Here is a 27654-nt window from a genome sequence, read left to right as displayed (position 1 = left end):
TTTTACCCACAATCCAGATGACTTCAACTGGGGCCAACCACCCAGACTGAAGGCAAAAAACGACAAGAAGTTCTCTGTTTCTGTAATGATCAATATATGCTAAATAATTTAAATCTAAACCAAATATAAACCAAATATGGTAATTAAAAATGGTTAAGAAAGTTTAGAATCAAAAGTAAGAAAATATAAGTAAATTATAAATAAATTATAAATGTAAGCATATATTAATCATCGTTGACCCAACAGAGAATGTAAATTAATGATTAAAATAAGATTAAATATATAATACATACTACATATCTACCGTATCCAGGACATAATGTAGTAACGATAATAGTCGTCAAAATAACATGTGGTGCCCCCTATGTGCCCCCTTTGCGTTAACTAGGGGGCACCTCCTAGGGTGCCCCTAGTTAACGCAAAGAGAAACATGCAGATAGTAAGAAGAAAAACTAAAGGAGTAGGAATAACAGAACCTGAACTCCTTTGGATCTCAAGTCACCATATTACTTATTTCATTGGATTTACCAGTTCTTTCTCCTTGGATGCACTTTCATGCAAATTTGGATAGATTATAATTATTAATTTATTTATTTCCCAAAATATTTGATGATTCTTATTTGCCATACTCTTATACGTTTACTTTTCAATTTATTATAATGTAGTCCCATCATTTGGCGTACGTGTATATGTTTTTTGCCACCGTATAATTCTTTATATATTAATGGTAATGTTTAATTTTGTATGACTGTATCACTGTAAAGTCATACTATTCCAACCGCGTTTCTTTTTCTTCTTTTTTCGACGCTGATTATAAACTATCTCCATGTATTGGTATTCTAAATACGACTACAGCGGTGTCTATTTTCCTGCTATTTTGAATTTCTTCACAGCTTACTATTAAGTCTGCTTCGCTGCTATAAATTGCTTTCTCATGTAGATATATTGCCCATTGGTTTAAGCCTACATACGTTCATCTACACTACTGAATTTGTGCTTCTCAGCTCTCCACCTTTATTTTTCTTGCCAGCTCATTTTCTTGAAATACTCCAGGTATCGTACACTTTCACTGTCTTATCATACTTTCAGTTTCATTTTAGATTAGTTTCTCGGCATGTCTCAACACATTTTTCTTTCAATACAAGCGTTTGGTATTAGCTCCCTTTTATACTAACGCTTTCAAATGCCAGAGCGCTTACTACAAGGTTGGGCTTCATAACCCCAGCAAGCTCAGTGTTATTTAATAACTTTCTCTATGCTTTTTTATCTTTCTGCTGTCTAATTCTAAATTTCTTCCCGTTCGTTAAACTATTAGTACAATATGACGGTGAAATGAACGTTCCTACTTCTGTTGCTATTTTTTGTCTTTATTTATTTAAAATACTCCTTTTCCCTTCCCTGTCCTCATTTTAATACCTCATCATTATACCATTTGCTTGTTCCATATTTATTTTTTAAAATACACTGATTGCTTCTCTATACAAAATTAAATCCTACACTAAATTCCACATATTTATATTAAACATATTGATATTAACCGTTTTTATCACAACTCAATACTCATTTTTACCTAAATATATTATACTTTGTTGGGACTACCTTGTCCATACTGTATTAAAAAGTGCTAATTTCATTTCATTCCTTTTTTGCCTTTCACTTTTTTCTACTACTATGGACAAGTATAGAAATGCAGTTCCTGATAAATGGTCAGGTGTAGTTGACGAAAAACCTGATCATGTATCAATACTTATTTCTGCTGACATCAGATCAAGCATTTTTTGCATTACCTATATTAGACCTTTTACTTGAATTGTTTTCCCCCATATCTGAAGACAGCTATACCATTTTCACTGTATTTTATTTTCATTTTTATTACCATTTTTGTTTTATTTTTATTTGCATTTTATTAATATTTTGTTATACTAATTTTACTTTACAATGCCCCCACTTTATATTGGCTTGGCAATTCAGCCCATAATTTACTTAATTCATCATAACCTCTAGGATAGGCCCGGGCAAACTATGCCCCACGGGCCGTATGCGGTCTGCCGCACATTTTTGTTCGGCCTGCGAGCTTTAATTGTATTTTTGAAAAAAGTTACTTATTTTATGCCTTTTGCGATGTCTTTTTATTATTATTATTATTACTACTACTAGCCATATAGTGTAAGGAAGCCTGTGGCTTATGCTGCACCAGCTAAAAAAAAATTTTCAACAAGTTACCCTGAGAGAGAGAGAGACAAGGGAATCACCAAGAAAGAGAAGAATGATGATATCCAGCTCAGGACCCTGGGTGTGCCAAGCCCATACTCACCAGATGTGAGCCCTTGTTTTTTGAAAAATAAATTTGTATATGTAATACATTATAGAATTTGTCGACTTGTAAATTGTTTTATCATCTCTCTATTGTTCAAATTGAGATAGAATTTGAAATTGTGCACGAACCAGAGCGAGCCAACGGGCGCTTTTATAAATGGTATAATTTGCGATTATAAACTAACCGCACAAACCTACGGTAACAGACAACCGGTGATGACGACAACGGCTTTGCTGTGGTGGCAGAGTAATAGGATAGGACTGCTGACTGGCCGCAGTTCCAATCTGTTTTCTCTGACGGTCATCCCACAGTTAGTTTTTTTGCGTTACCTTCGGTTATCATCTTGGTACCAGTAGCAATAAAAATAATATTTATGCCCTTTTAAAAATGAATAAAAAACAAAAAATTCAACAAGAGTATCGTGTCTTCAATGAAGAGTGGAACACAAAATATTTTGTTGCTAACATAAATAACCAGATTATTTGTCTCATTTGCCGGGAGAGTGTCTCAGTGTTGAAAGAGTACAATATTAAAAGACATTTCACTATTAAACATTCCGAATATGGTGCCAATTTAACTCCAGAAGCGAGAAAGAAAACTGCTGATGGATTGATTCAAAATTTATCTATAGACAACAAAATGTGTTTACGTGGCTAACTAAGGAAAAAGAAGCTACTATAGAGGCAAGCTTTGTTATTTCTAATATAACTGCAAAAAGCAACAAACCTTTTTCTGATGGAGACTATATTAAAGGATGTATGACTGAAGCTTGTGGAATTATAAGTCCTGACATTAAACACAAATTTGAGAATATAAGCTTATCTCTGCGAACCATAGTAAGAAGAATTGAATGTATTGATACAAATTTGAATGAGCAATTATTATCAGTATTAGAATCCATAACATGGTACTCGATAGCTCTCGACGAGCTGATGTATTTGAAAAAGTTGAAAAATGCTTAACAAAATATAATTTACAATGGAACAAAATGGTAAGCGTAACAACTGATGGAGCACCAAGTTTGACAGGTAAAAATGTTGGAGCGTTAAAGAAAATTCAGGATAAAATTTGTGAAAATTATCCTGATTATAATTTAATTACAATTCATTGTATTATACATCAACAAGTATTATGTAAAAATATGTTAAAAGTTGAACATGTCACATCTTGTATTATTAAACTAGTAAATTTAATACGATCGAGGGGCCAGAAACACAGACAATTCGTTAATTTTCTTCAAGATATTGAATCTGAGTACACAGATATTCCTTATCATAGCAAATTCGATGGCTTAGCTTAGGAAAAGTTCTTTGGTGAGTATGGGATCTTAAAGATGACATCATTCTATTTTTAAAACTGAAAAATATTATGGACTTTCCCGAATTAGCTGATAATAACCGGATTTGTGATTTTGCGTTTACCCTGGACATCGTGACACACTTTCAACACTGTGTTACAAGGGAAAAATTTATATGCCAGTGATATGGATTTCATATCATGGCCAAGTTTGAATGGATTTCAATGAAAACTCCAGTTGTTTGTTTGTTATTTGGAGCATTAGCAACTAAGGCCATATTGCTCCGGGGATATGCGGTGGTTATTCCCTGACCTTTCCGCAACCTCCGTATTTGGTGGTCACGGGCTTGAACCTCGGTCTAATCAAAAACATGTGCTACGCACTGCTGCTCCTGGCTACGGAGGCACCAAAACTCCAGTTGTTCCTTCGACATTTATTGATTAACAAGGTAGACCACTTTCCAACAATGAAGTTGCTGAATATTCCAGAAAATAAATTTGAAAAATATTGTGAAATTATCAATGCTTTGAATGACGACTTTTCACGAAGATTTGTCCACTTACGAAAAATTGAGCGCCTCCGTAGCCAGGTGGGAAGGAGCAGCAGTGCGTAGCACACGCTTCTTGATTAGACCGGGGTTCGAGCCCGTCACCACCAAATACGGAGGATGCGGAAAGGTCATTCAGGGAATGACCACCGCATATCCCGGAGCAATATGGCCTTAGTTGCTAATGCTCCTAAAAAAAACCAAATAACAATAAATAATAACGAAAAATTGAGACAAGTTTGGCAATAGTGTGGGACCCATTTTCGATAGAAATTGATAGTGCATCGAGTGAATTACAACTTCAGATTATAGATCTGCAGTGTGATACCGATTTAAGGGTATTGCACCGTCGTGAGGAAATCTGTAAATTTTACAATACTCTTAATTCGGACAAATTCGACAAACTTAAAAGATTTTGCCGGAAAAATGTTGGTTATTTTTGGATCAACCTACATATGTGAACAAACATTTTCCATCATGAATCTAAATAAAAATTCTTTACAATCAAACCTCACCAATGGACATTTACAAGCAGTTTTAAGAATCTCAACTACAAAATTAACACCCGAAATTAAAAAAATGTTAAAAGATGTAAAACAGTTCCATTCATCTCATTAAATTCTTGGTTGTTAGAGAATAAATTTTTTTTATGTTATATTTCTTCTTCATGATAACAAATAATATATATCTAAAAATAGTATTTTACGTGTGGCCTGCCTTCTTTTTGAATTCCTAATGTGGCCCTTCAGCCAAAAAGTTTGCCCAGGCCTGCTCTAGGATATTAAAATTTTTTCATCTTTCACTAACCACAACTCTTCTTTTTCTACTTTTCCTTACCCTTATAGTTACTGGCAGCTTGTGTAACTTTCACATCCGTTATACTTACTCAATTTAATTTGATATTAATACAAATTTTTATATATATATATATATATATATATATATATATATATTTATTTATGCAATTAAATGAAATTAAAGTTTTAGAAGATTTTCGGAGTAATCTCTATTTTGATGTAAAGTAATGGCCAATTAATAATTTGCAACTTAGAGAAAAAAAAAAGAATTCAGTTATTAGCAGTTAAATGCCATTTTAATTAGCAATTTCTTAAATAGTTGGAAACTAATAAATTAATCTTATAATTAGCATACACTTTTTTTTTTTTTTTGTATTCCAGCTTGTGCGCACAGTGTCAGACCTTTTTCGTATTGTTCCATTCTCTGTGTTTGTTATAATCCCATTCATGGAACTGTTACTTCCTGTTGCCATCAAGCTGTTTCCCAATATGCTTCCGTCTACATTTCAGACATCATCAGCAAAGGTAATGTTACCAATTAAATATGTTAAAAATGGAGACTGTTTGATTAATTTTGGAAAATAAAGTTATTTTAAATTATTTTAAAATCGATATATACTAACAATTTTGTAGTTTTACTATTTTGATAGAAACTAATGAAAATAAAATCATGCAATTAGAGAAATACCTTATTTAAATAAAGGTAGATTTAATTTTCAAGATGTACCTACATTTTCAATCCCATATTGCAAAGGCAAGTTTTTTATATATTTATTATATAGTTGTGTGTGTGTGCATGTGCGTGCGTGCGTGTGTATCCACATGGCCTCAATAATAAATTCTTTAACAAAATTTTGTTAAGTAATAGCTCTTTAAACACCAAACATTGTATATATAAATTATCCAACCCTGATCATATTTTGCAGACTCCTAAACGCATGTGGAAACAGAAAATACAGTCCTTACAAAAATACCAAACTCAACTTTAATAATATCCTAACTTCTTGGGATAACACAACCCTTGATGTACTTAAAATTAACCACTTTCTTTTTAGCATCAAATATACATACTTAAAGCTTTGCACTAACATTCTGTCATAAATTTATGTTTAATAACATTCAATTTATACACATCATACAGGACATCAGCCTATACAGAATTGGTAACATTACAACTCACTGTCTTGAATTTTGTGCTATCAAATTGCATATAAATGGTTTCACAAAATATACTGGTCTTCCTTGCTCAATAAACATAACCACTTGCTACTTTCACATTGCTTGTACAACTTTAATATACATTGCTCTTTAATTATAAATCTCCTTTAGGTCTTAAAATTTGCAATTACAAGCAGTTGGCTGCTAACTTAGGAAATATTCAACGGACAGATCTCCCCTGCCACTGCAAAAATCCTATTTATGCACCTTATGTTGATCAATGTTATGGGCACATTGTAACTAGAAATCTTAATATCATTAAGAACAGAGCTCTCAAAACAGCTATGAACAGAGGATTTAAATTCAGACCAATGGACAAGGCATGTTTAAACAGCATTAGTAAAGACCTATATCTTAATCTCATGCATTTTGCCAATAAACTTGCTTATAAATACACAATACCACATGAAGCGTTCCAAAACTAGATTAATATTGTCTACCATGACATTTTAAAAGCAGTCTTTGATGCCTCCAGGCTATACAATAACTCTCACACACCATATTTTAATCTTAAAAAATCATATAATTACAGGATAATTTCATACCTCCAGTGGACAAAGCTTCCAACAACTTTACCATTTTTTGCAAACAATTTTATTACACTAAACTTAAAAATGAAATAGAAAATAGTTCCACATTTATGCCTTGCAGTCTCAATCCTTCTTCCACTATTAAAAACCTATAGTCCTGCATAAAAACTACATACTAGATTACAAAACTCCACTCTACTCTTTCTATATATGATAGCCAAATTTAATAAACAACCTATTGGCTTTAGATTCATTACCAGTTCTAAAAATAGTGGCTGCTACCTCCCAGATAAGCAATTCTTTAAATGTGATTGCCCTTCTCTGCACCCATTCCAGCAGATCTACATCCTTCCTGAAGTGAGGCCTCCAAACTTGTATACAGTACTCAAGATATGGCCTTATACAAAGGATAATCACTTCCTTATCCCTGTTAGAAAAGTTTCTGTATATTATTGACAAAACACCATGAGCTGTCCTGTTAACGTCTGCACTGCTCAGACAATTTCATGTCTGACTCCACAATTACCCCCAGATCTTTTTCATTCTTCACTACTCTTAGTGTAGTACCGCATACTTTATAAGTTACTCTGGGGTTACCTGCTACCCATATGCAGTACCTTGCATTTGTCAATGTTAAACTTAAACTGCCATTTTGCAGCCCATAGACCCAATTTTCCTAGATCTTGTTGCAGTACTTCACCCTGATGACTGTCATTAACCACCCTGTCAACCTTTCTATCATCTGCAAACTAAGACATTAAGTCTGATATTCCTTTATCAATATCATTGATAAATATTGAAAACAACAATGGGTCCAGCACTGAACCTTGGGAACCACTAATAACATTAATCCATGAAGAGCAGTGCCCATTGATAACCACTCTCTGTTTGTCTTCTTCCATTTCACCATTCCTTTATCCATAGCAGTAATTTGCTCTTAATGCCACATTGCTCCAGTTTGTACAGTAGTCTTTTATGTGCAATAGTATCAAAAGCCTTGAAATCCAATATATGACATCAAAATAATTTTTTTGCATCCAGATACATAATGAGGCTTAGAGGGGAACAGGCATTCTGTGTGTTATCAGACACTCAGTCTAAAACACTGATGGATCCAATATCTTTCTATCTCAGAAGATTTAGGAGAAGTCTGGTTGGCCTGTCTCCCTAAAATCCACTCATGCACACCTTCTCGATGGTAAGCCCTGTTACATCACTTAGGTGGGAACGTGCAGCGTGGTTCTCTTCATGATGCCTGGTCAGCATGAAGAGGAAAAGACCAAACCCTCCAGCACGTGACAGCTCGGCGAAACAAATGGCCCTCAGTCCCCAGCGGCTTTCACTTCCCCTTTTACGGCAGCAAGAGAATCACAGTGGAAGCAGAGGATCTCTGGGTACGACCAGGCTGCCATGCATGGAAACTGAACTTGGCCTGTTACAATGTAAGATCGCTCATCGGTGAAGACAGGATATTAGAGCTGGAAAAGGAATTAGAAAATGTGAATTGGAATATCATTGGTTTGGCTGAAACAACAAGAAGAAATGAATCACTTAAGTTTATCAAGTGGAAATCTGCTGTACACCAATGGAAACAGTGAAAGGAGCGAAGGTGGAGTTGGCTTTCTAGTGCATAAAGATATATAAAACAACATTTTGGATTTCAAAAGTATGTCACCAAGGGTGTCAAGACTACCACTCAGGATTTCTAAGAGGTACAAGCTAAAGGTTATAATGATTTATGCACCAACATCGAGCCATGATGAAGAAGAGGTTGAAGAAATGTACACCGAAATTGAGAGTCTTCTAGATGAACAGAAAACTCACTACACTATCATTATGGGGGGACTTCAATGCTAAGGTTGGAAAAAGACAAAACAACACAGAAAGGAGAACTATAGGAAATTTTGGAATTGGTGAAAAAAATGAAAGAGGTAAAAGACTTGTGGAATTTGCAGAATCTCGAGGAATGTCAGTAATGAACACTTTTTTAAAGAAAAGGGTGAACAGAAAGTGGACTTGGAAGAGCCCAAATGGATTAACAACTAATGAAATCTACTTCATCCTCGCTAACAGAAGATATATCATGAATGATGTTACCGTCCTGAACAAGGTAAATGTTGGAAGTGATCACTTCCCACATTTGACTCAGGACCAAGATATCGACGAGGAATATTACAACTTTCTGAAAATGATAAAGCCCAAGAAACCTATAGGGAAAAAATAAATCCAAAGAAGAAAAAATTAGTCAAGAAACACTCGTTATGATGAACCGAAGGCGAAAAATGAAGAGCAAGATAAACACTGACAAGGAAAAAATTGAGTATACTGAGTTCAGCAAAGCAATTAGAAAGAGACTCAGAGAGGACATAAGAAGATTTAACACAAGAAAAGTAGAACAAGCATTAAGGGGAAACAAAGGACTTAAATCAGCAGCCATGAGCAGTAATACAGAAAGACAAATGGTACTGAAACTGAAGGATAGCGATGGTGTACTTATTAAATAGTAGAGAAGGCATAATTCAAATAGCAGAAGACTACTATAGAGAATTATACAAGGAGCGAGGGAATGATGCCAGCAGTGGGGAAGATGGATCGCAAATTAGCATCACAAACGACATACCCGATATTCTTCCTGATGAGGTAGAACATGCGTTGAAGAAAATGAAGAATCAGAAAGCCCCGGGGGAAGATGAAGTTACTGTAGAGTTGTTAAAATTTGGAGGAAAAGACAACACAAAAACTGGCAAGGCTCTTCACAAAATGCATTAAAAAAGGTGTGATGCCTAAGCAGTGGAATAATGCAATCATAGTTTTGCTGCATAAGAAAGGAGATAAATCATAAATTAGAAATTATAGACCAATTAGCTTGTTATCCCACATCTACAAGTTGTTCAGCCCGTGACCATCAAATACGGAGGATCCGGAGAGGTTAGGGAATGACCACCGCATATCCCTGGAGCAATATGGCCTTAGTTGCTAATGCTCCTAAAAACCAAATAATAACAAGTTGTTCGCAGGGGTCATTACTAACAGATTAGAAAGAATACTTGATGAAAATCAACTGAAAGAGCAAGCTGGCTTTAGGACAGGATTCTCAACTATGGACCTTCATGTAATATCATAACTAATGGAGAAAGCAAATGAATATAAAACACTATTATGCCTGGCATTTGTGGATTATGAAAAGGCATTTGACTCCATACAGCATAAGGCAATATTTCGGGCACTGGAAAGACAAGGCATAAATACCCCAATATATTATGATTTTGAAGAAAATATATGAGAATGCTACCTCCTTTATTAGACTAAACAAAGATAGTAGCAAATTTAAAATTGAGAAAGGAGTTCAACAAGGGGAGACAACGTCTCCGAAGTTGTTTACTGCTGCCCTTGAGGAAGCTATCAGAAGATTACACTGGTTGCAGAAAGGAGTCAATGTGAATGGAGAGTACCTAAACCATTTACGATTTGCAGATGACATTGTGGTCATAAGCCACAATCCTAAATAATTAGAGGAAAATCTTAATCAGTTATGCAGAGTTAGTGAGAATTTTGGACTAAAGATGAATATGGCTAAAATAAAAGTAATGATGAACAAGTATGCCATAGAAAGGGATATAATGATTGAAGGAGCAGTAATTAAAAAGGTGGAGTCATATACTTATCTGGGACAAGTCATCGGCTGTAATAATGATAAATGGCTGGAAGTCAAGAGAAGAATAAATTTTGGATGGATAGCATTCAGAAAATATAGTCACATACTGAGGAGCAATATCCCATTTTGTCTGAAACGTAGAATAATGAACCAATGTATACTACCCACCATGACTTATGGAAGTGAAACTGGGGCACTCACCAAAAGAATGGAAGAAAAGCTGAGAACTACACAGCGAAGAATGGAACAAATTATATTGGGAATCAGACTGTTAGATAAGAAGAGAAACACATGGATTAGGCAGCAAACTCAAGTAAAGGACATTCTTATCAAAACTAAAGAACTAAAATGGTCTTGGGCAGGACACATAGCTCAAAGACATGATGACAGATGGACTAAGAGAATAACAGAATGGTACCCAAGAGGAGCTAGAAGAAAACCTGGAAATGATGGAGGTGGATAGATGAAATTCATGAGTTTGTGGGTAGTAAATGGATGGCCATTGCACAAAACAAAAGGAACTGGAAAGTTGCTGGAGAGGCCTTCATCCTGTAGTGAATTGAAAATGGCTGATGATGATGATGACTTGACATCATTTTCTGCATCATAGTAACCTATGATATTGGTTAGACAAGACTGCCTCTAAACAAATCCATGCTGTGATTGCAGTATAATTGCGTACCTGTCCAGATGGTCCTGCATTATTTATTTAGCCACTGATTCTATTATTTTCTCTGGAACAGACATTAAGCTAACAGGTCTGTAATTTCTCACACCACTTTTTGATCCCCCTTTATGAATTGGGGGTACATTCACCCATCTGTAGTCCATAGGGGCATCCCCAGAATCTAAGAATGCTCTCATAATTATGGCTAAGGGTTTGCTTACTTCCTTTGCTGCCTCCCTTAATATAATTGGATAGATTCCATCCATCCCACTGCCCTTTTTATGTTCATCTTTAACAAATTGTCCTCCACTTGCCTTTCAGTTATCACAAAGTCATTTAGCTCCTTGTTAGAGTTTGATAAACTTCTGGCATCCCTTTCCCTAAAGAATTCCTCATATACGAATGTAGATGAGGAATTAAATAGCTTAATATGATTCAACCCCTTCCTTCTACTGTTATCAGCATAGAAGTATTTGCTGGGTTTTTTTTGCATTCTTTTCCAGAGACTTCTAATCTGCCTTAGCTTGCCTAATCTTCTTTGTAACTTGATTACAAACTAATTTATATCTACCATAGGCTTCTATATCACCTGATAATTTATATGCATCCCATGCACTTTACTTCTCTGCTAGGTACCTCAATAGTTCATCCGACATCCATTTAGGTCTAAGCCTTAAACAGTATTTTTTTTTTTTTTTTGGTATGAAAAGCCTAATAGCTTCTTCACCTAATAACTTTGCTGAATACTTTCCATTCAGAATTTCTGTTGGTAACATCATCAGTTGATCCCACTGCTCACAATTTAAAAACTGTCTGAGAACAGTGGAATTAATGATGTTGCCAACAGCAAATTCTGAATGGGAAGTAATCAAAGAAGCAATAATTATGGAAGCCCTACGAAAGCAAATGCCCTTACCTTTACTCTCGACAGTAGTTATGTCTCTAATTAAATATCCACATTAGTATACTGTGACCTGCCACTCAGGAGATCGTTTACCATTCATCATTCTTAATGCATGATGAATCACTGCTGATTACCAGATCAAGAGTATTGCTTCCTATTGTAGCCTATCTAACATTGCTGTGTAGAAAACAGTCATCCAAGAAATCCACAAAAGTCTTGCTAATGTGTCAGTGACCAACTGACACATTAGCAAGACCAGTCAAATTCCAGTCAACATCTGGAAAGTTAAAATCTCCCATTATGAGACGTTCTGATTTGCTGGCAGACATTATTTCTCTGTATAGCTGTATGGTATACTCATCACATTCATTGGTCCTGTAATCAGAGTGTCTTTTAATGTGGGATTTTAACTTCCCAGATATTGACTGGAACTTGTGGGTTGGTCACTTGCACACTAGCAAGACTTTTGTAGATTTATTGGATGATTGTTTTCTACAGCATTCACACATCTACAAAACTGAAAGCAAAGTGGAGGAGAAATTGTTGAAGTTAAACATAAGAAAAGCACCTGGGGTGGATGGGATCTATCCAGTTATATTAAAGGAGGCAGCAAAGAAACTAAGCAAACCCTTAGCCATAATTATGAGAGCGTCCTTGGACTCAGGGGAGGTTCCCACGGACTGGAGATGTGCAAATGTATCCCCAATTCACAAAGGGGGGATCAAAGGGTGACACGAGTAATTACAGACCAGTTAGTTTAACTTCTGTTCCGGGTAAAATAATGGAGTTGCTGGTTAAAGATCCATTGCAGGATCATCTAGACAAGACTGCAACAATAATTCAGACACAGCATTGGTTTGTTAAGGGAAAGTCTTGTCTGACAAATTTGATAGAATATTATGATGTGGTTACAAAGGAACTGGATGCAAAATATAATTTTGATATCATATATTTGGATTTCAGGAAAGCTTTTGACACTGTTGCACATGGAAGACTATTGTACAAATTGGAGCAGAATGGTATTAAGGGTAATTTGATACAATGGATAAAAGGATGGTTAAGTGGGAGAAGACAGAGGGTTGTAATCAATGGGTGCTGCTCTTCTTGGACTAATGTTATTAGTGGAGTCCCACAGGGTTCGGTGTTAGGTCCACTGTTGTTTTGTATATTTATCAATGATATTGATGAAGGTATATCAGGCTTAATGTCGAAGTTTGTAGATGATACAAAGGTTGGCAGGGTTGTTAATGACAGTAATGGCAGTGTGCTACTGCAACAGGATCTAGATAATTTGGGCAGATGGGCTAAGAAGTGGTAACTGAAGTTTAACCTTGACAAATGCAAAGTACTGCATATGGGTAGAAGTAACCCCAGAGAAACGTACCAATTGTGTGGTACTACACTTAAGGTGGTAGAAAATGAAAAAGTCCTGGGAGTAATTGTGCAGTCAGATATGAAGTTTTCTGAGCAGTGCAGACAGGCTGCCACGGCAGGTCATGGTGTTTTGTCAATGATATATAGGAATTTTGCTAGCAGGGAAAAGGCGGTGATTATCCCTCTGTATAAGGCAATGGTCAGGCCACGCCTTGAGTACTGCGTACAGGTCTGGAGGCCTCATTTTAGGAAGGATGTAGATTTACTTGAGCGTGTACAGAGAAGGACAACAAGATTGGTGAGGGGAATGAAGGGATCCTCTTACCAAGAGAGGCTTAAGTTCTGCAAATTTCAGTGGCTGGAGACTAGGCACCTGCGCGGTGATCTGATTGAGGTATATAAGGCCTTGAATGGGTTGAGCACGCTGAATTCTAATGGAATCCTTTCACTTGTTCAGATTACGAACCTAAGGGGGCATAAATTCAAATTAACAAAAGACAGATGTAGAATAGATGTGTGGAAATTTGCCTTTAGCCAGTGGGTGGTTAATTGCTGGAACAAACTTCCATCTCTCATTGTGGAAGTTGATAGGTTGAATAAATTTAAGGAGGAACTGGACAGGCATTTGGAGGCAACGGTGTGATTTTTTTTTTTTTTTGGCTGATGCTGCATAAGCTCATACACTTGCTTTCTTGCATCGCATCCACTACTACTACTACTACATGCTGCTGGATAGTTATATCTATCCAGTAGCATGTTCAAGAGGTGCCGACCGGGCTAGCCGGGTGGGTAAAGTGCCTGCCTGGCAACCCAAAGGTCGTGGGTTCGAATCCCACCTCGGGCTTGGATCAAAGTACTGCAAAAACCTTGGGAGGTGCATTATGACCACAGAAGCCGATGCGCCAACAACTACCAAAAAAAAAAAAAAAAATTCAAGAGGCAACCAGAGAGAGTACTACTGTTGATCTGATTATCAGCAGTGATTATTTGTGCATTAAGAATTTGCCGATAAAGGAACCACTAGGTGGCAGTGATCAGTGTACTGATGTGCGATTTACATAAAGATGTAACTACCATCAGAGGTAAAAGGAAGGGTTTTTACTTTCGTAAAGGTGACTACAGTAGTCTCAGACAGTTTTTAAATTCTATACAGTGGGACCAACCGATGATGTTACCAACAGCAAACTCATCTAAATGAGAAGCATTCAAGGAGTTAATCTTGGAAGCTACTAGGCTTTTCATACTAACTAAGAAATACCCTTCAATATATAGGCCTAAATGGATGTTAGATAACCAAATGAGGCTAGTTGCCGAGAACAAAAATGCATTGGATGCGTATAAATTATCAGGCCACACAGAAGCCTATGGTAGATATAAGCTAGTCTGTAATCAAGTTACAAAGGAGGCAAGCAAAGGCAGATTACGAGAAATCTTTGGCAAAAGATCAAAGAAAAATAGCAAAGACTTCTTTATTTATATAAACTCTAGAAGGAAGGGAATTAATTAGGTTGGTCCACTTGATACTGATGGTTTGACTGTTGATGATTCTGCTCAGGTAGCTGACAAACAACTGGATGAGTATTTTGCATCTACATTCTCACATGAGGAGTTATTCAAGGAGTTATTCTAGAAGTTTATCAAACCCTTGTAGGGAGCTGAATGATTTTGTAATAACTGAGAGCAAAGTGGAGGAGAAATTGTGAAGTTAAATATAAGAAAGGCATGTGGGGGCGGATGGGATCTGTATCTATCCAGTTATATTAAAGGAGGTAGCAAAGGGAGTAAACAAACCCTTTTGCCATAATTATGAGAATGTCCTTGGATTCAGGGAAGTTCCCATGGACTGAAGATGGGCAAGTGTATCCCCAGTTCATAAAGGGGGTACAAAGAGTGATACGAGTAATTACAGACCTGTTAGTTTAACTTCTGTTCCGAGGAAAATAATGGAGTCACTGGTCAAGGAAGCATTGCAGGATCATCTAGACAAGACTGCAGTAATAATTCGGACACAGGTTTGTTTTAAGGGAAGTCTTGTCTGACCAATTTGATTGGATACGGTGGTGTGGTCACAAAGGATTTTTTTTTTTTTTTTTCTTTTATGAAAATCCCAAACATGAGAGATATTAGAACCTATAGTACTTAGTACTGTGCTTGGGTTGGAAATTGAGAAGACGAGAGAAGATATTTGTTGACATTACACTTGAACTTCTGTAGACTAATTTTCAGGATATATGTATGAAGGGAGGTTTTCCAGAAAATGGCAGTTGAATGAATAAACAGGGAAGATGAAAAGTTGGTTCTGTCAGTTTGAAGTTGGACAGTAAATGGATGTTGGCAGGTGGTGGTACATGTTCGGACTGTTTTGAAAGAGAGAGCAGGAATTATAGAAGCCAATTCAGAAGAACAGTGCCCATGGAAGTATCTGTAGAAAAGGCATGCAGCAGAAACAGTATTAGTGGAGAGACTGATAGAGATGAGTCATTAATTAACCTAACTGCTCTTTTCTGAGGGCAGTTAGGTTAATTAAATGGAATCTAGAAGCCTGAGAGACGTTTTGGGGGCACCGCCCCAGATGTGGGAACAATATTCCATGGTAGGGCGGATTTGCGATTTGTACAGAGTGTACAGTTATTTGGAAGAAAAGTAATGCCAAAAGAAAAAGAGAAAACAAAGTTTTTTAGATGCAGAGGAAGCAATATTTGTAATGTGCTTGTGCCAAAAGAGATTAGAAATCAGGGTAATCCCCAAAAGAGATATATCATCTTGCCTAGAAATTGGACTGTCACCAAAGATAAGCATAGGAGCAGAAGAATTATTTTTGCAAGATATGAGACAAGGCTGAGTTTTAGAAGGATTAAAATCAGCTAAATTGTCTTTTCTGCACTGGAGATCGGCATTTAAGGAATTGGTAGTGGATATTCGAGAAGTTAAAGCTGATTAAGCAGGGCAAGGTTTTTCAAAATGGAAAGTGGAATGCAATGTGCTATCATCGGCAAAACTATGGATAGGATTTCCAGTCAATGGAAGAAGGTCATTAATATACAAGAGGAAAAGAGTGGAGGGTTAAGAACTGAACCTTGGGTGACACCAGCATTAGTGAAGAAGTTAGAAGACAGACAGCCATCTACCATCACCCTCAGTGAGTGATCAGAGAGAAAACTGAATAACCAATTACAAAAATCAGTTGGTAAACCATAAGATGGAAGTTTGTTTAGAAGACCTTTATGCCAAACACGATTGAAAGCCTTTGAGATGTCAAGAGCAACTGTTTATGTTTCACTGAACTTTTCCATTGAATTTTTCCATAAATGGATAACATAAGCCAGAATTCCACCAGTGGATTGATACTGACAGAATCCATACTGGCGATCGTTGCTCAGACGGAATGTTTCTAGGTAGTTTAAGAGTTTGTGGTTAATTGATTTCTCCATTACTTTAGAAAGAGTAGAAGTAACTGCAATGGGACGATAATTGGATGGGAGGGATTTGTCACCCTTTTTAGGAACTGGCTGGATATGAGCAAATTTCCAAGCAGAAGGAAAAACAGCTTTGGAATAAGAAAGTGAAAAAAGGCAGCAAAGAACAGGGGTAAGTTCAGGAGAACAGGTTTTGAGAACAAGTGGAGAAATACCTACCATCAGGACCTGGAGCTTTCTTAGCATCAAGATTGGTCAAAATCTTTCTGACATCCTTTTGACAGAAGACCACAGGAGTCATTGAATGGAGTGTGTTGGGAATGGTGGGAGGTGTTTTACCAAGATCATTAATACATGAGTTGGAAGTAAAATGGGATGCTAGCAGGTCATCTTTATCCTTGGCTAAACCATCTGGTTTTGACAGAGGTGGGAGTAGAAATAGGCAAAAGTTGCGGCCAATAGCTTTGGCAAGAGACCAGAATGCTTGGCTACCGTTAGGGCAAGAAGAGTTTTCTACTATTAGCCTGTTCAAAATCTAGTTTGGACTGATTAATAACTGCTTTACAATTGTTGCGAGCTTTGGTGTTATCAGAAAATGAAACTGAAGAATTGGAAACAAGCCAATTACGATATGCAACAGTCTTCTCTTGAACAGCCTTAGCACATTTATTGGAAAACCAAGGTTTAAATAAAGGACAAGATTTTAAAGTGGAATGTGGGATAAAGGATTCCATTCCTACAAGAATAATTTCATTGACACGATCTGAGCAAACGTTGACATCACAAGTTTTGAAACAGTAATCCGACCAAAGAAAAGAAATCTCGCAGGTCATCCCATTTTGCCTTCTTGTAATGCCAAGCAACACAACATTGGGAATAGCCATAAGATAAAGGCTCCATTGGAGAAGAGACAATCACCAAGTTGTGATCTGAGGTGCCTAAAGGACCACTCACTTCGACCATGTACTTAGAAGGGTTGTTTGTGAGAAAAAGATCAAGCTTGTTGGCTGTATGGTTAGGTTTGTCTGGTATTCTTGTAGGTAAATTAACAATCTGTTCAAAGTCATTAGTAATTGCAAAAAACCTTAGCATCTCGACCATCTGAAGTTGTGAACATTAAAATCACCAAGAAAAATTACCTCAATGTTAGGAAAGTTTCAAAGAGAGGAAGTCAAAGAGCTCCAAGTGATTAGTGGAGTTGGAAGAAAGGTAGACACAACAGATGAATTTGAGACAACACGGTAAAAAGATTTTAGGCCAGAGAAAATCGAAAATAGGAGATTCCAAATTACCAAGTCTCTGACAGGGAATATTGGGACGGACATATGCACATATACCACCTTTGAGGCGAAAGGAATCATACAGCGAATAATTTGGGCAACTGAGATGAGCACTAGTTGATTCAACCGTAACTGGGATTCTGTCAGAAAAAGTACATAGGGTTTGGCAGATTGCAAGTGGAAATGGACATTGTTGAGATTAGAATTGAGACCACATATATTTGTGAAATGAACTAAGAAGTGTTTGGGAGGTTTAGATCTTTTTGCAGATAAGCTTGCTCTATTAGTTTGACAATTCATGGTGTATTCAATAGTAAGAAAAGGTGGGGGGACATGCTATATAAAGTAATGAAATTTTTGGATATGGCATAAACATGGTAAGAATATACCCAGATCCTTGACATAACTTGGCCTCTACAATGTTCCCCTGTATGCATGCTACTCGGACTCCCTCCATCCAGTCACTATCTGGCAGAGTAAAGGTAGCAAGATTATACACTAGCTGATCCGGAAGCCTCCTAAAGAGTACGAATAGGTTCGGTCCAGTGTACTAACTAGCGGCCGGCCTGTGAACACTATTTTAGAGCTGTACCCTCAAAATGTAAGGAAGATTGGATCTCCCCATGATTTCCACATAACCTCAAAAAGTTATCGGTCATACTGTATGATGGAAGAAATGGGGAAGAGTTGACCTGAACTTAGCTCTTGAGACTAAACATGGGTTCCACCACTACAGGCGCCTCCATAGCCAGGTGGGAAGGAGCAGCAGTGCATAGCACACTCTTCTTGATTAGACCGGGGTTTGAGCCCGTCACCACCAAATACGGAGGATGCGGAAAGGTCAGGGAATTACCACCGCACATCCCGTAGCAATATGGCCTTAGTTGCTAATGCTCCTAAAAACCAAATAACAAACAAACATCCACCACTACAACCTTCCAATAAGCAAAGTGGTGGTATTGCACTTGTTGATGAGTGTCATCTACCACCTAGTATTGCCTGGTAACACAAAGCGGTGGCATTCCTCTATGTGGTGTGGGTGCCACACAACTGGATGCAGAAATTAATTTTGATGTCATATACTTGGATTTCAGGAAAGCTTCTGATACTATTGCAAATTGAAGACTCCTGTACAAATTGAAGCAGTATGACATTAAGGACAAGTTGCTACAATGGATAAAAGGTGGTGGAGTTGGATAAGACAGAGTGGTAACGAATGGACACTGCTCTTCGTCGACTAATGTTATTAGTGGAGTCCTCCAGTGTTTGCTGTTGGGCTCATTTTTGTTTTCTATATTTATCGATGATATTGGTGAAGATATATCAGGCTTAATGTTCAAGTTTGGCAGGGTTGTTAATGACAGTAATGGCAGTATGCTACTGGAACAGGATCTAGAAAAGTTGGGCAGATAGGCTGAGAAGTGGCAACTGAAGTTTACCATTGACAAATGCAAATTACTGTATATGGGTAGAAGAAAACTCAAAGGAACATACCAACTGTGTGATACTACACTCAGGTTTGGTAGAGAATGAAAAAGAATTGGAGGTAATCATGCAGTCAGATAAGAAGTTTTCTGAGCAGTGCAGGCAGGCTGCCAGCGCAGGTCATATGGTTTTGTCAATGATATACAGGAATTTTGCTAGTAGGGATAAGGAGGTGATTATCTTATAAGGCTATGGTCAGGCCACACCTTGAGTACTGCATTCAGTTCTGGAGGCCTCATTGTAAGAAGGATGTAGAGTTGCTAGAATGAGTACAGAGAAGGGCAACAAGGTTGGTAAGGGGAATTAACAGGTTCTCTTATCAAGAAAGGCTTAAATTCTGAAAATTGCAGCATCTGGAGATTAGGCACCTGCAAGGTGATCTGATTGAGGTGTGTAAGGCCTTGAATGGGTTGAACATGCTCAATTATGATGGGATTCTTCCTCTTGCTCAGATTATAAACCTGAGGGGAGGGGGCATAAATTCAAATTGAAGAAAGATAGTTGTAGAGTAGATGTTTGGAAATTTGTCTTTAGCCGGCGGATAGTTGATTGCTGGAACAAACTTCCATGTGTTATTATTATTATTAGCCATATGATGCAAGGAAGCCTGAGGCTTTTGCTACACCAGCCAAAAAAAATTTGATTTACCCTGTGACCCAGAGAGAGAGAGAGAAGTAGAAGGAAATCACCAAGAAACAGAAGAATGATGATAGCTTAAATAAATTTAAGGAAGAACTGGACACACTTTTATAGTGAATGGATGTGTGAAATGTTTTTTATTTTGGCTGATGCTGTATAAGCTTGCTTTCTTGCATCATATTCATGTACTAATGCTAACACACACACACACACACACACTTCTACTCTCAATTTTGTTTTCCCTGTGCTGATATCACACCAAACTGACTCAACATTGGAGTCATCACCCATGTCAACTGGATGCACTGCCTTCTTAACGAAGAGCATAACCCCCTCCACCTCTCTTGTTCTGTTTGTCCTTCCTGTATACATTGTACTTCCTTTATTCAAATTCAGCATCACTTATGTCTGAGTGACTCCGTGTTTCTGCTGTTCCTGCATTGTCTGCATTTGATGACTTAATCAGTACTTCAAATTCATCAAATTTATTTACAATGCTCTTAGCATTAGTGTACATACAAATATATGTGAATATGTTCTTACTCTTAGTTACCCTAATGCAGCCCATTGATTTATTTGTTCCATGATGACCCACAGCAGGGCCTGAACTCCAAGACACCTTGATTTGCAGACTGCTCGATGTACCACTAACTGCAGTGCAAGAATCATTGTCACCTCTGCCTGCTGCTCTATTTAAGCTGTTAATCTGTGTATCCCCCATGGAATCTAGCAGTTTGTTTTCTGACCCACATATCACTCCTCTATAGCATCAGCATTTTTTTGGCTAGGAAAAAAGTCTGCATACTGTTGCTCCCATCGTATTCACCAGACTTGTGTGACTTCTTTTTGTTCGCGAAGTTCAGACACCACTGAAAGGCTGTTATTTTAATGATATCAACAGCATGCAAAGAGCTGTGATAAGAACACTGAACAGTATACCAGTCACAGCCTTCCACCAGTCGTTCCAGTCACTTTGTAATCATTGCATGCTGTATTTGGGCACGGGAGGAAGTTACTTTGAATAAACTAAAGTTAGTTTACTCATACGTGGATCATTGTTTTTTTTTTTTCCTGGCATCAGTCTTGTTTTTCAATTGCCACACTGTACATTTGGTGAATGCCAATGGAAGTCCATCATTCCATCTTGTGCCAACCATTGGACATGGTGGAGGTTCAGAATTGGTTTTGGTAGCAATATCTTTGTATTCTTTAGGTCCTGTTATCACCCTGAATGGGAAAATTACAGCCACAGATTACCTTGATATTCTCTTGACCAGATTAATCCCGTGGTGCAGACATTGTTTCCCACAAATGATGCCATGTTTCAAGATGATAATGGTTTAATACACACAGCCAGATGCATCAATCAATTGAGGAGCATGAAAACAAGGCTGAATTCTCCCATAGCCAGTAGAGTAGAGTCATGAGATTTAATGTTATTGAGCTATTGTGGACATATTTGAAGAGGAGAGTAAGAAGCAGATTTCTGCCACCCTCACTCAGAACTTGAAATGTTCCTCCATGAAGAATGGTCCAGTATTCCTCTTAAGACAGATCAAGATTTATTTGAATCTATTCTACGTAGAATATAAGCTGTTTTAAAAGCAAAGGATGGCCCAACCCATATTAGTGCACACCTTTAATTCTTATCACAGGTGTTTCCATTATTTTGTCAGACCCCACCCCCCGTATGTATATATAACAGCGCACACAAATTTAAAAGAAAAAAAAAATTGCATTTGTTCATTATGGCTGCCATTTTGATATCTTCAAAAAATGTAGTCTTTTACACACACACACACACACACACACACACACACACACACACACACACACACACACACACACACACACACACACACAGGCACAATTCATCAGAAATGTTCCTAAATTCTCTGACTGCTGATGCTCTAGCAGAGACTTGTGTTTATACACTATCCAGTAAGAATCCTCACAAAAAGTAATCAGGGTATTAAATTCAGGAAGCATGGTGGCCATTCAGTGGAATCTTGCCATCTAGTTCATTGGTATGGTAACTTTTTTAAAAATTCAACTTTCACATAGCGAGCTAGTATTCCATTTAGCATAAAAAAAAGCAATGCTGAAAATTCATTTTGGATGGCATTAATGGAATGGATTAGTAGGTTCATGTAGCTTTCTCCTGTCATGGTTTCAAAGAGAAAAAGTTCTGAGAACACCTTCTGTCCAAATTCCAGCCCAGGCTGTCAATCCACTAGTAGGAATCCAATTTCTTTTCACTGTAAACTAACATAAAAGAGCCTTACCAGATCACTTTTATCACATGTGCAACTTTTCCTCAATGAATTATTTTTCAAAAGCACTAGTAATGCTTTTCTGATTTTTCCAAATGGTTGACACATTTGATTAATGGTTCAATCTTAACTTTTTGCAAATGGATGCATTGCTTGTTCTATTCTCTAAGTCAGTGGTATCCACGCTTTTTTTTGGTCGCACAACCTTATTTTACTTAAAAGGACTAGCACACACCCTGGAATAAAAAAATTAAATATATGTTTAATATATTTTTTTATTTATAAACCATTTACATGGAAGGCATTATATCTAAAATCACATTTATAAAATCATTTGTTTGATTGTTTGCTTGCTCTACATTTGTTCAGTAAGTTAAACAAGGATGGAAGATATACTCAGGGGCCTGAAGCGAGCATGTGGCTGCTTCGTTTCAGACATGGGCGAAACTGATGGAATGATCAAATAAAGGTGCATATTGAAGTATTAAAAAAACATTTATTTATAATTTTTTTTTTTTTCAATTACATTTTGAAAAATTAAAGTTTTCACAATTATTAAATATTGATTTATTGTGGATTATCTCACACACCCCGTGGATCATCTTGTGTGACCCTAGGGGTGCGCACACCCAACTTTGGAGACTACTGGTCTAGAGCAGTGATCTCCAAACTTTTTTGGTTGCACACCCTTTTTCCTTATTTTACTTGAAAGGACTAGTGCACACCCCAGAATAAAAAATTAAATATATAAGTTTAATTTTTTTTTAAATATATAAATCATTTACTTGGAAGGCATATCTAAAATCCCATATAATTTTAAAAGATCATAAATAAAAAAAAATACAAAACAAAATTAAATTGAAGCTCAAGTACAAATTTGTACGAATCAATCAGTAAATTTGCACAAATCAAGTACAAATCAGTACTTTATTTGATTGTGCATGTACTTGAACATGCATGATCAAATAAAGCCACACGATCAAACAAAGCCACATACTGAAGTATTAAAAATACATTTATTTATAATTTTTATTTTCAATTACGTTTCGAAAAACTAAAGTTTTCATAATTAATAAATATTGATTTATTGCAGATTATCTCGTGCACCCAGCTTTGGAAACCACTGCTCTAAGTCATGAATAATTTTCACTTTCTTGCTGATTGTCAAAATTTTTCTTAACTCTCTTGCCATTTCAAGGTTAAAAAAAAAAAAAATGAATTTAATACAGCACAATAAAATCTAAACTACAGAAGCAAAATTGTTTTTTAAAAAATCCAAGTGTTTCTTCCAAGTTTTAAAAAGATACTCACAAAAACAAAGATTTGAAATTACGCTGAATTCTTCATCGCGACTGAATTTTTCATACCAATACAAAAAAAATTCATTGGTTAGTTTGCTGGGTAATTTTCTCTCCCTAGGTCTTCTGAGAATCCATAACAATAGGGAATAGATACAAAAGAGGATTAAGAGATTGGGAAAGAAAAAGCCTCAGTGCGGATGTGCACTTGCAGTGTGGGACATGATCATTCAAACGAGGCAATGTGTAGCAGAATTATCCCCCCCCCACTATTGGAGTGGGGGATAACCATTAGAGCACCCTGTCATGCAGGGTCTTTGGAGATTTCCACTGGAACAAGGACTACATTATGTTCTTTGTGGTATTGTACCACACTAAAAGATTATGAGAATTGTTGAAAGGGTTATAAATTGCAATTGGCAGGGATGTGGAAAGAGGCAAGGGGGGATAATGTCATAAATGGACAAAAGCAATAATAGATCTTAGTCCCTCATATGACAGGTTGGCCACTGCTTGTTGTAATGGCTTAAAGATTTGCTCATTATACCCGTGAAGCTCTTAACCACCGTGAAAGGCGCCTCCGTAGCCAGGTGGGAAGGAGCAGCAGTGCGTAGCACACGCTTCTTGATTAGACCAGGGTTCGAGCCCGTCACCACCAAATACGGAGGATGCGGAAAGGTCAGGGAATGACCACCGCATATCCCGGAGCAATATGGCCTTAGTTGCTAATGCTCCTAAAAACCACATAACATAACAGCTTAACCACCATGAAATGTTGCTCATAAAATACATCATTTCCAGTCAGCTCTTCTTTGTTTGCTCGCAATAGCCGAATTCTTGTTATAACCATTCTCATTATAAATGAGTTGACTGTATATACATTTCAAGTATTTTCTTATTCTTTGTTAATCGGTTTTTTTTATTAATTAACAAATACCTCTTTTGTTATACTTATTGTGGTTTGTCATTTATTTTTTTAATTACAGGAATTAAAGTTTAAGAAAGAACTGAAGGTGAAACTGGAAATGGCAAAATTTCTGCAGGACACTCTGGATGAAATGGCTCTTCAGTCAAGGGGAGATAAACATTCCCATACTGCACAAGAATTTGCTTCATTCTTTGAAAAGGTGGGAAACTGAAAATTTTCTTTTTATATTTTTAGCACAATTTCAGAAAATGCTTGCATAACCAAGAGAATATTTTTTTTAACATCCATTTAAAATCTTACACTGTTATCACTCCAAAATAAGGTTTTACTATTGTTAGATAAAAATTTAATTTAATTTTTATAACTTACTATTTCATATATTAAATTAATAATTTAGACCTTATTAATATTAACCACTTGCCTGACTTGGTTGTATATGTGGTATTGGTGGATATGCATGTCAAATTGATTTGTCTGTACTGTGCATTTTGATGTCTCTGTTTTTGTATATATTTGCTAAACTACTATAGCATTGTGATTTGTTTATAAAGTGGTTAATTTTTTTCTCTAATGATAATTTGGCTACTGTCCACCAGCTGGCTCTTATTTTGCAAAGTCAAATGACATGAAGATACAAATGAAGACGATTTTAGTGTATTTTGTATTGTAAATTTTCTTTTTGGTTATAAACAGAAGAAACCATATTGTTTCAAGATGGAAATGCACTCTTATCCCCTTTCCCAAGTATTGTAAATTTAGTTTGGATCAGACAATAAATGAATGAGTTATAAACAAGTGGCACTTAATTAAATGGTGACCTTGTTTTGAAATGGTAGATGAAATATCCCCATCTATCCCCAGGGTGCTTAAGTATCCAGATGCAGGGATAAATTTGGTTTTTTATGTCAAACTATAAACAGAAATGCATATAATATTCTAGCAGCTGCCGGCCAGATGAAGATTGGGTGGGGATGTGGTTGGAAATGTAAAATTTTTTAATGAAATTTTAAGAAGATAAAGTTTGCTCTTGTATAAAGTGAATGAAGTGGTTTAAAAAAAGATGGATAACTATAAAGCATCAGTGAAATGGTAAGGCTTCTTTCAGGCATAAATTTATCTTAAATATATTAAATTGCATAATTGACTAGAAGAACTAAACTTTTCACTGGACCAAAACTCTCACAAACTGAAATGAATTTTTAAAAGAAATGACCTAATGGAGTGGAAACTGGTTTGGGACCTATATAATGAAAATGGTAAAATATATCTGAGAAAATATAGAGGAAAATATATATGCCAATGCCTAATCTCCTCAGGGAAAGCCACAAGGCTGTATAGTGGGCAAAGAAAAATAATGTTTTGAATAACCCCTCAATCTATGAACATTTGATTTGATGATTGTAGCCCTTACACATTGGGCAAACATCTTCCTAATCAAAAAAGCTGTAAAAATGAACTAAAATGTGAAAGTAATAAATGGAAATGTTACTTGTTACAATGTTTAAAGTGTGCCTGCACCCTAAGGCACAGAGAGAGAGAGAGAGCACTGTTTTTATCAGGAACTCCTGGGGTTCTTCGTGGGATAAGCAAACGCATGGCTGTATTAGGTTTAGTATGAGCGCACAAAGGTGCACATATACTTGTGTGTACACTAATGCTAGAAGTATAGTGAACAAATTTCATGAATATGAAGTACTGGTTAAGTCATCAAATGGGGACATTGTAGGGATATTGTAAACATGATGCAACTCAGGCATAAGGGATTGGAAATGGAATATGGTAAGTATAATGTGTATAGAATGGATAGGAGGTGGAAGAAGTTATGCCTTTAGTTAAGAAGCACATAAACGTAATCAGCACACTCAGTTGAGATCGGTGGCCAGTGTAATCCTGAGTCAGTATGGTGTGGCATAAGAACTGGAAAAACAAAATAACATTAGTGGCATGTTATAGGCCAAATGACTGCGATGAATATAATGAAGAGCTATACAGACAAAGTGGGCCAGTAAAATCAATATTCTATAATGGAAGATTTTAACTTTCCAGATATTGACTTTTAGAGTTTGTCACTCACACTACAGAAAAGCTTTTCTGGATTTAGATGATTGTCTTCTGCACCAGCATTTTAGTAAGGCAACAAGAGAAAGCAGTACTCACCTGATTATCAGCAATGACTCATCATACATTTGGAATTTCCAGATAAAGGAGCCACTAGGTTGTACTGCTCACAGTGTATTGATATGGGATCTGGTTAAAGTCAATGGTTTCAGGCAGTTGTTAAATTTTATTCGTTGGGACTGATGACGTGGCCAGCTACAAATTCTAAATTCAAATTCAGGAAATAATCATGGAAGCTACTAAACTTTTTGTACCAACTAGAAGGAAAATGCATGAGATGATAATAAATTAGCAGGAGACACAGAAACCTATAGTAAATACAGGTAACCCTCATATAATAATGGTTCCTACAGAATCTCGTGTAATGCGAAACCGTGTTATATGGGACTAAGAACTAGTACTTTTTTTTTTTTTTTTTTACATTTTATATTTTATAATTTTTTTTGTTTTTCTCCTACATTTCAAGGCATCATTTTATAGTTTTTACATTTTACAACTTTTTATACTTTTTTTTTTCCCCGTCATCCATCATTCTCTAAGAACTAGTACTAGGAACTAGTACTTTTTTTTTTTTTTTTTACATTTTATATTTTATAATTTTTTTTGTTTTTCTCCTACATTTCAAGGCATCATTTTATAGTTTTTACATTTTACAGCTTTTTATACTTTTTTTTTCCCTGTCATTCTCATTCACACCAGAGGAGGTGACTTATTAAACAAGCAAAATTGACACCAAGCTGTCAATTCTGCCCGTCCAATTATTGCTTTTAAAATAATTCGGTGCTTGTTTAACCGTGGCTGCTCCGTAGCCAGGTAGGCAGGAGCAGCAGTGCTTAGCACACGCTTCTTGATTAGACCAGGGTTCGAGCCCGTGCCCACCAACTACGGAGAATGTGGAAAGGTCAGGGAAT

At 36.5% G+C, this 27654-nt stretch overlaps 1 protein-coding gene across 3 annotated transcripts in view; it reads left to right on the top strand.

The window, feature by feature from the left end:
- The window catches only part of Letm1 (Leucine zipper and EF-hand containing transmembrane protein 1), a 163941-nt gene that overhangs the window by 23971 nt on the left and 112316 nt on the right, over nucleotides 1-27654 (top strand). For all 3 annotated transcript variants that reach the window (XM_090371114.1, XM_090371115.1, XM_090371116.1), the window contains 2 exons: nucleotides 5340-5483; nucleotides 24684-24824. In XM_090371114.1, coding sequence (XP_090227240.1) covers nucleotides 5340-5483; nucleotides 24684-24824 — 285 coding nt within the window. The remainder of the gene's footprint in view (nucleotides 1-5339; nucleotides 5484-24683; nucleotides 24825-27654) is intronic.

This window comes from Mastigoproctus giganteus, chromosome 4 (genome assembly GCF_048544385.1).
Source record: "Mastigoproctus giganteus isolate SK-2022 chromosome 4, ASM4854438v1, whole genome shotgun sequence".
NCBI classification, from domain to species: Eukaryota; Metazoa; Arthropoda; class Arachnida; order Uropygi; family Thelyphonidae; genus Mastigoproctus; species Mastigoproctus giganteus.
Note: the sequence above shows the minus strand (reverse complement) of the source record. Positions and strands in the feature narration are given on the sequence as shown.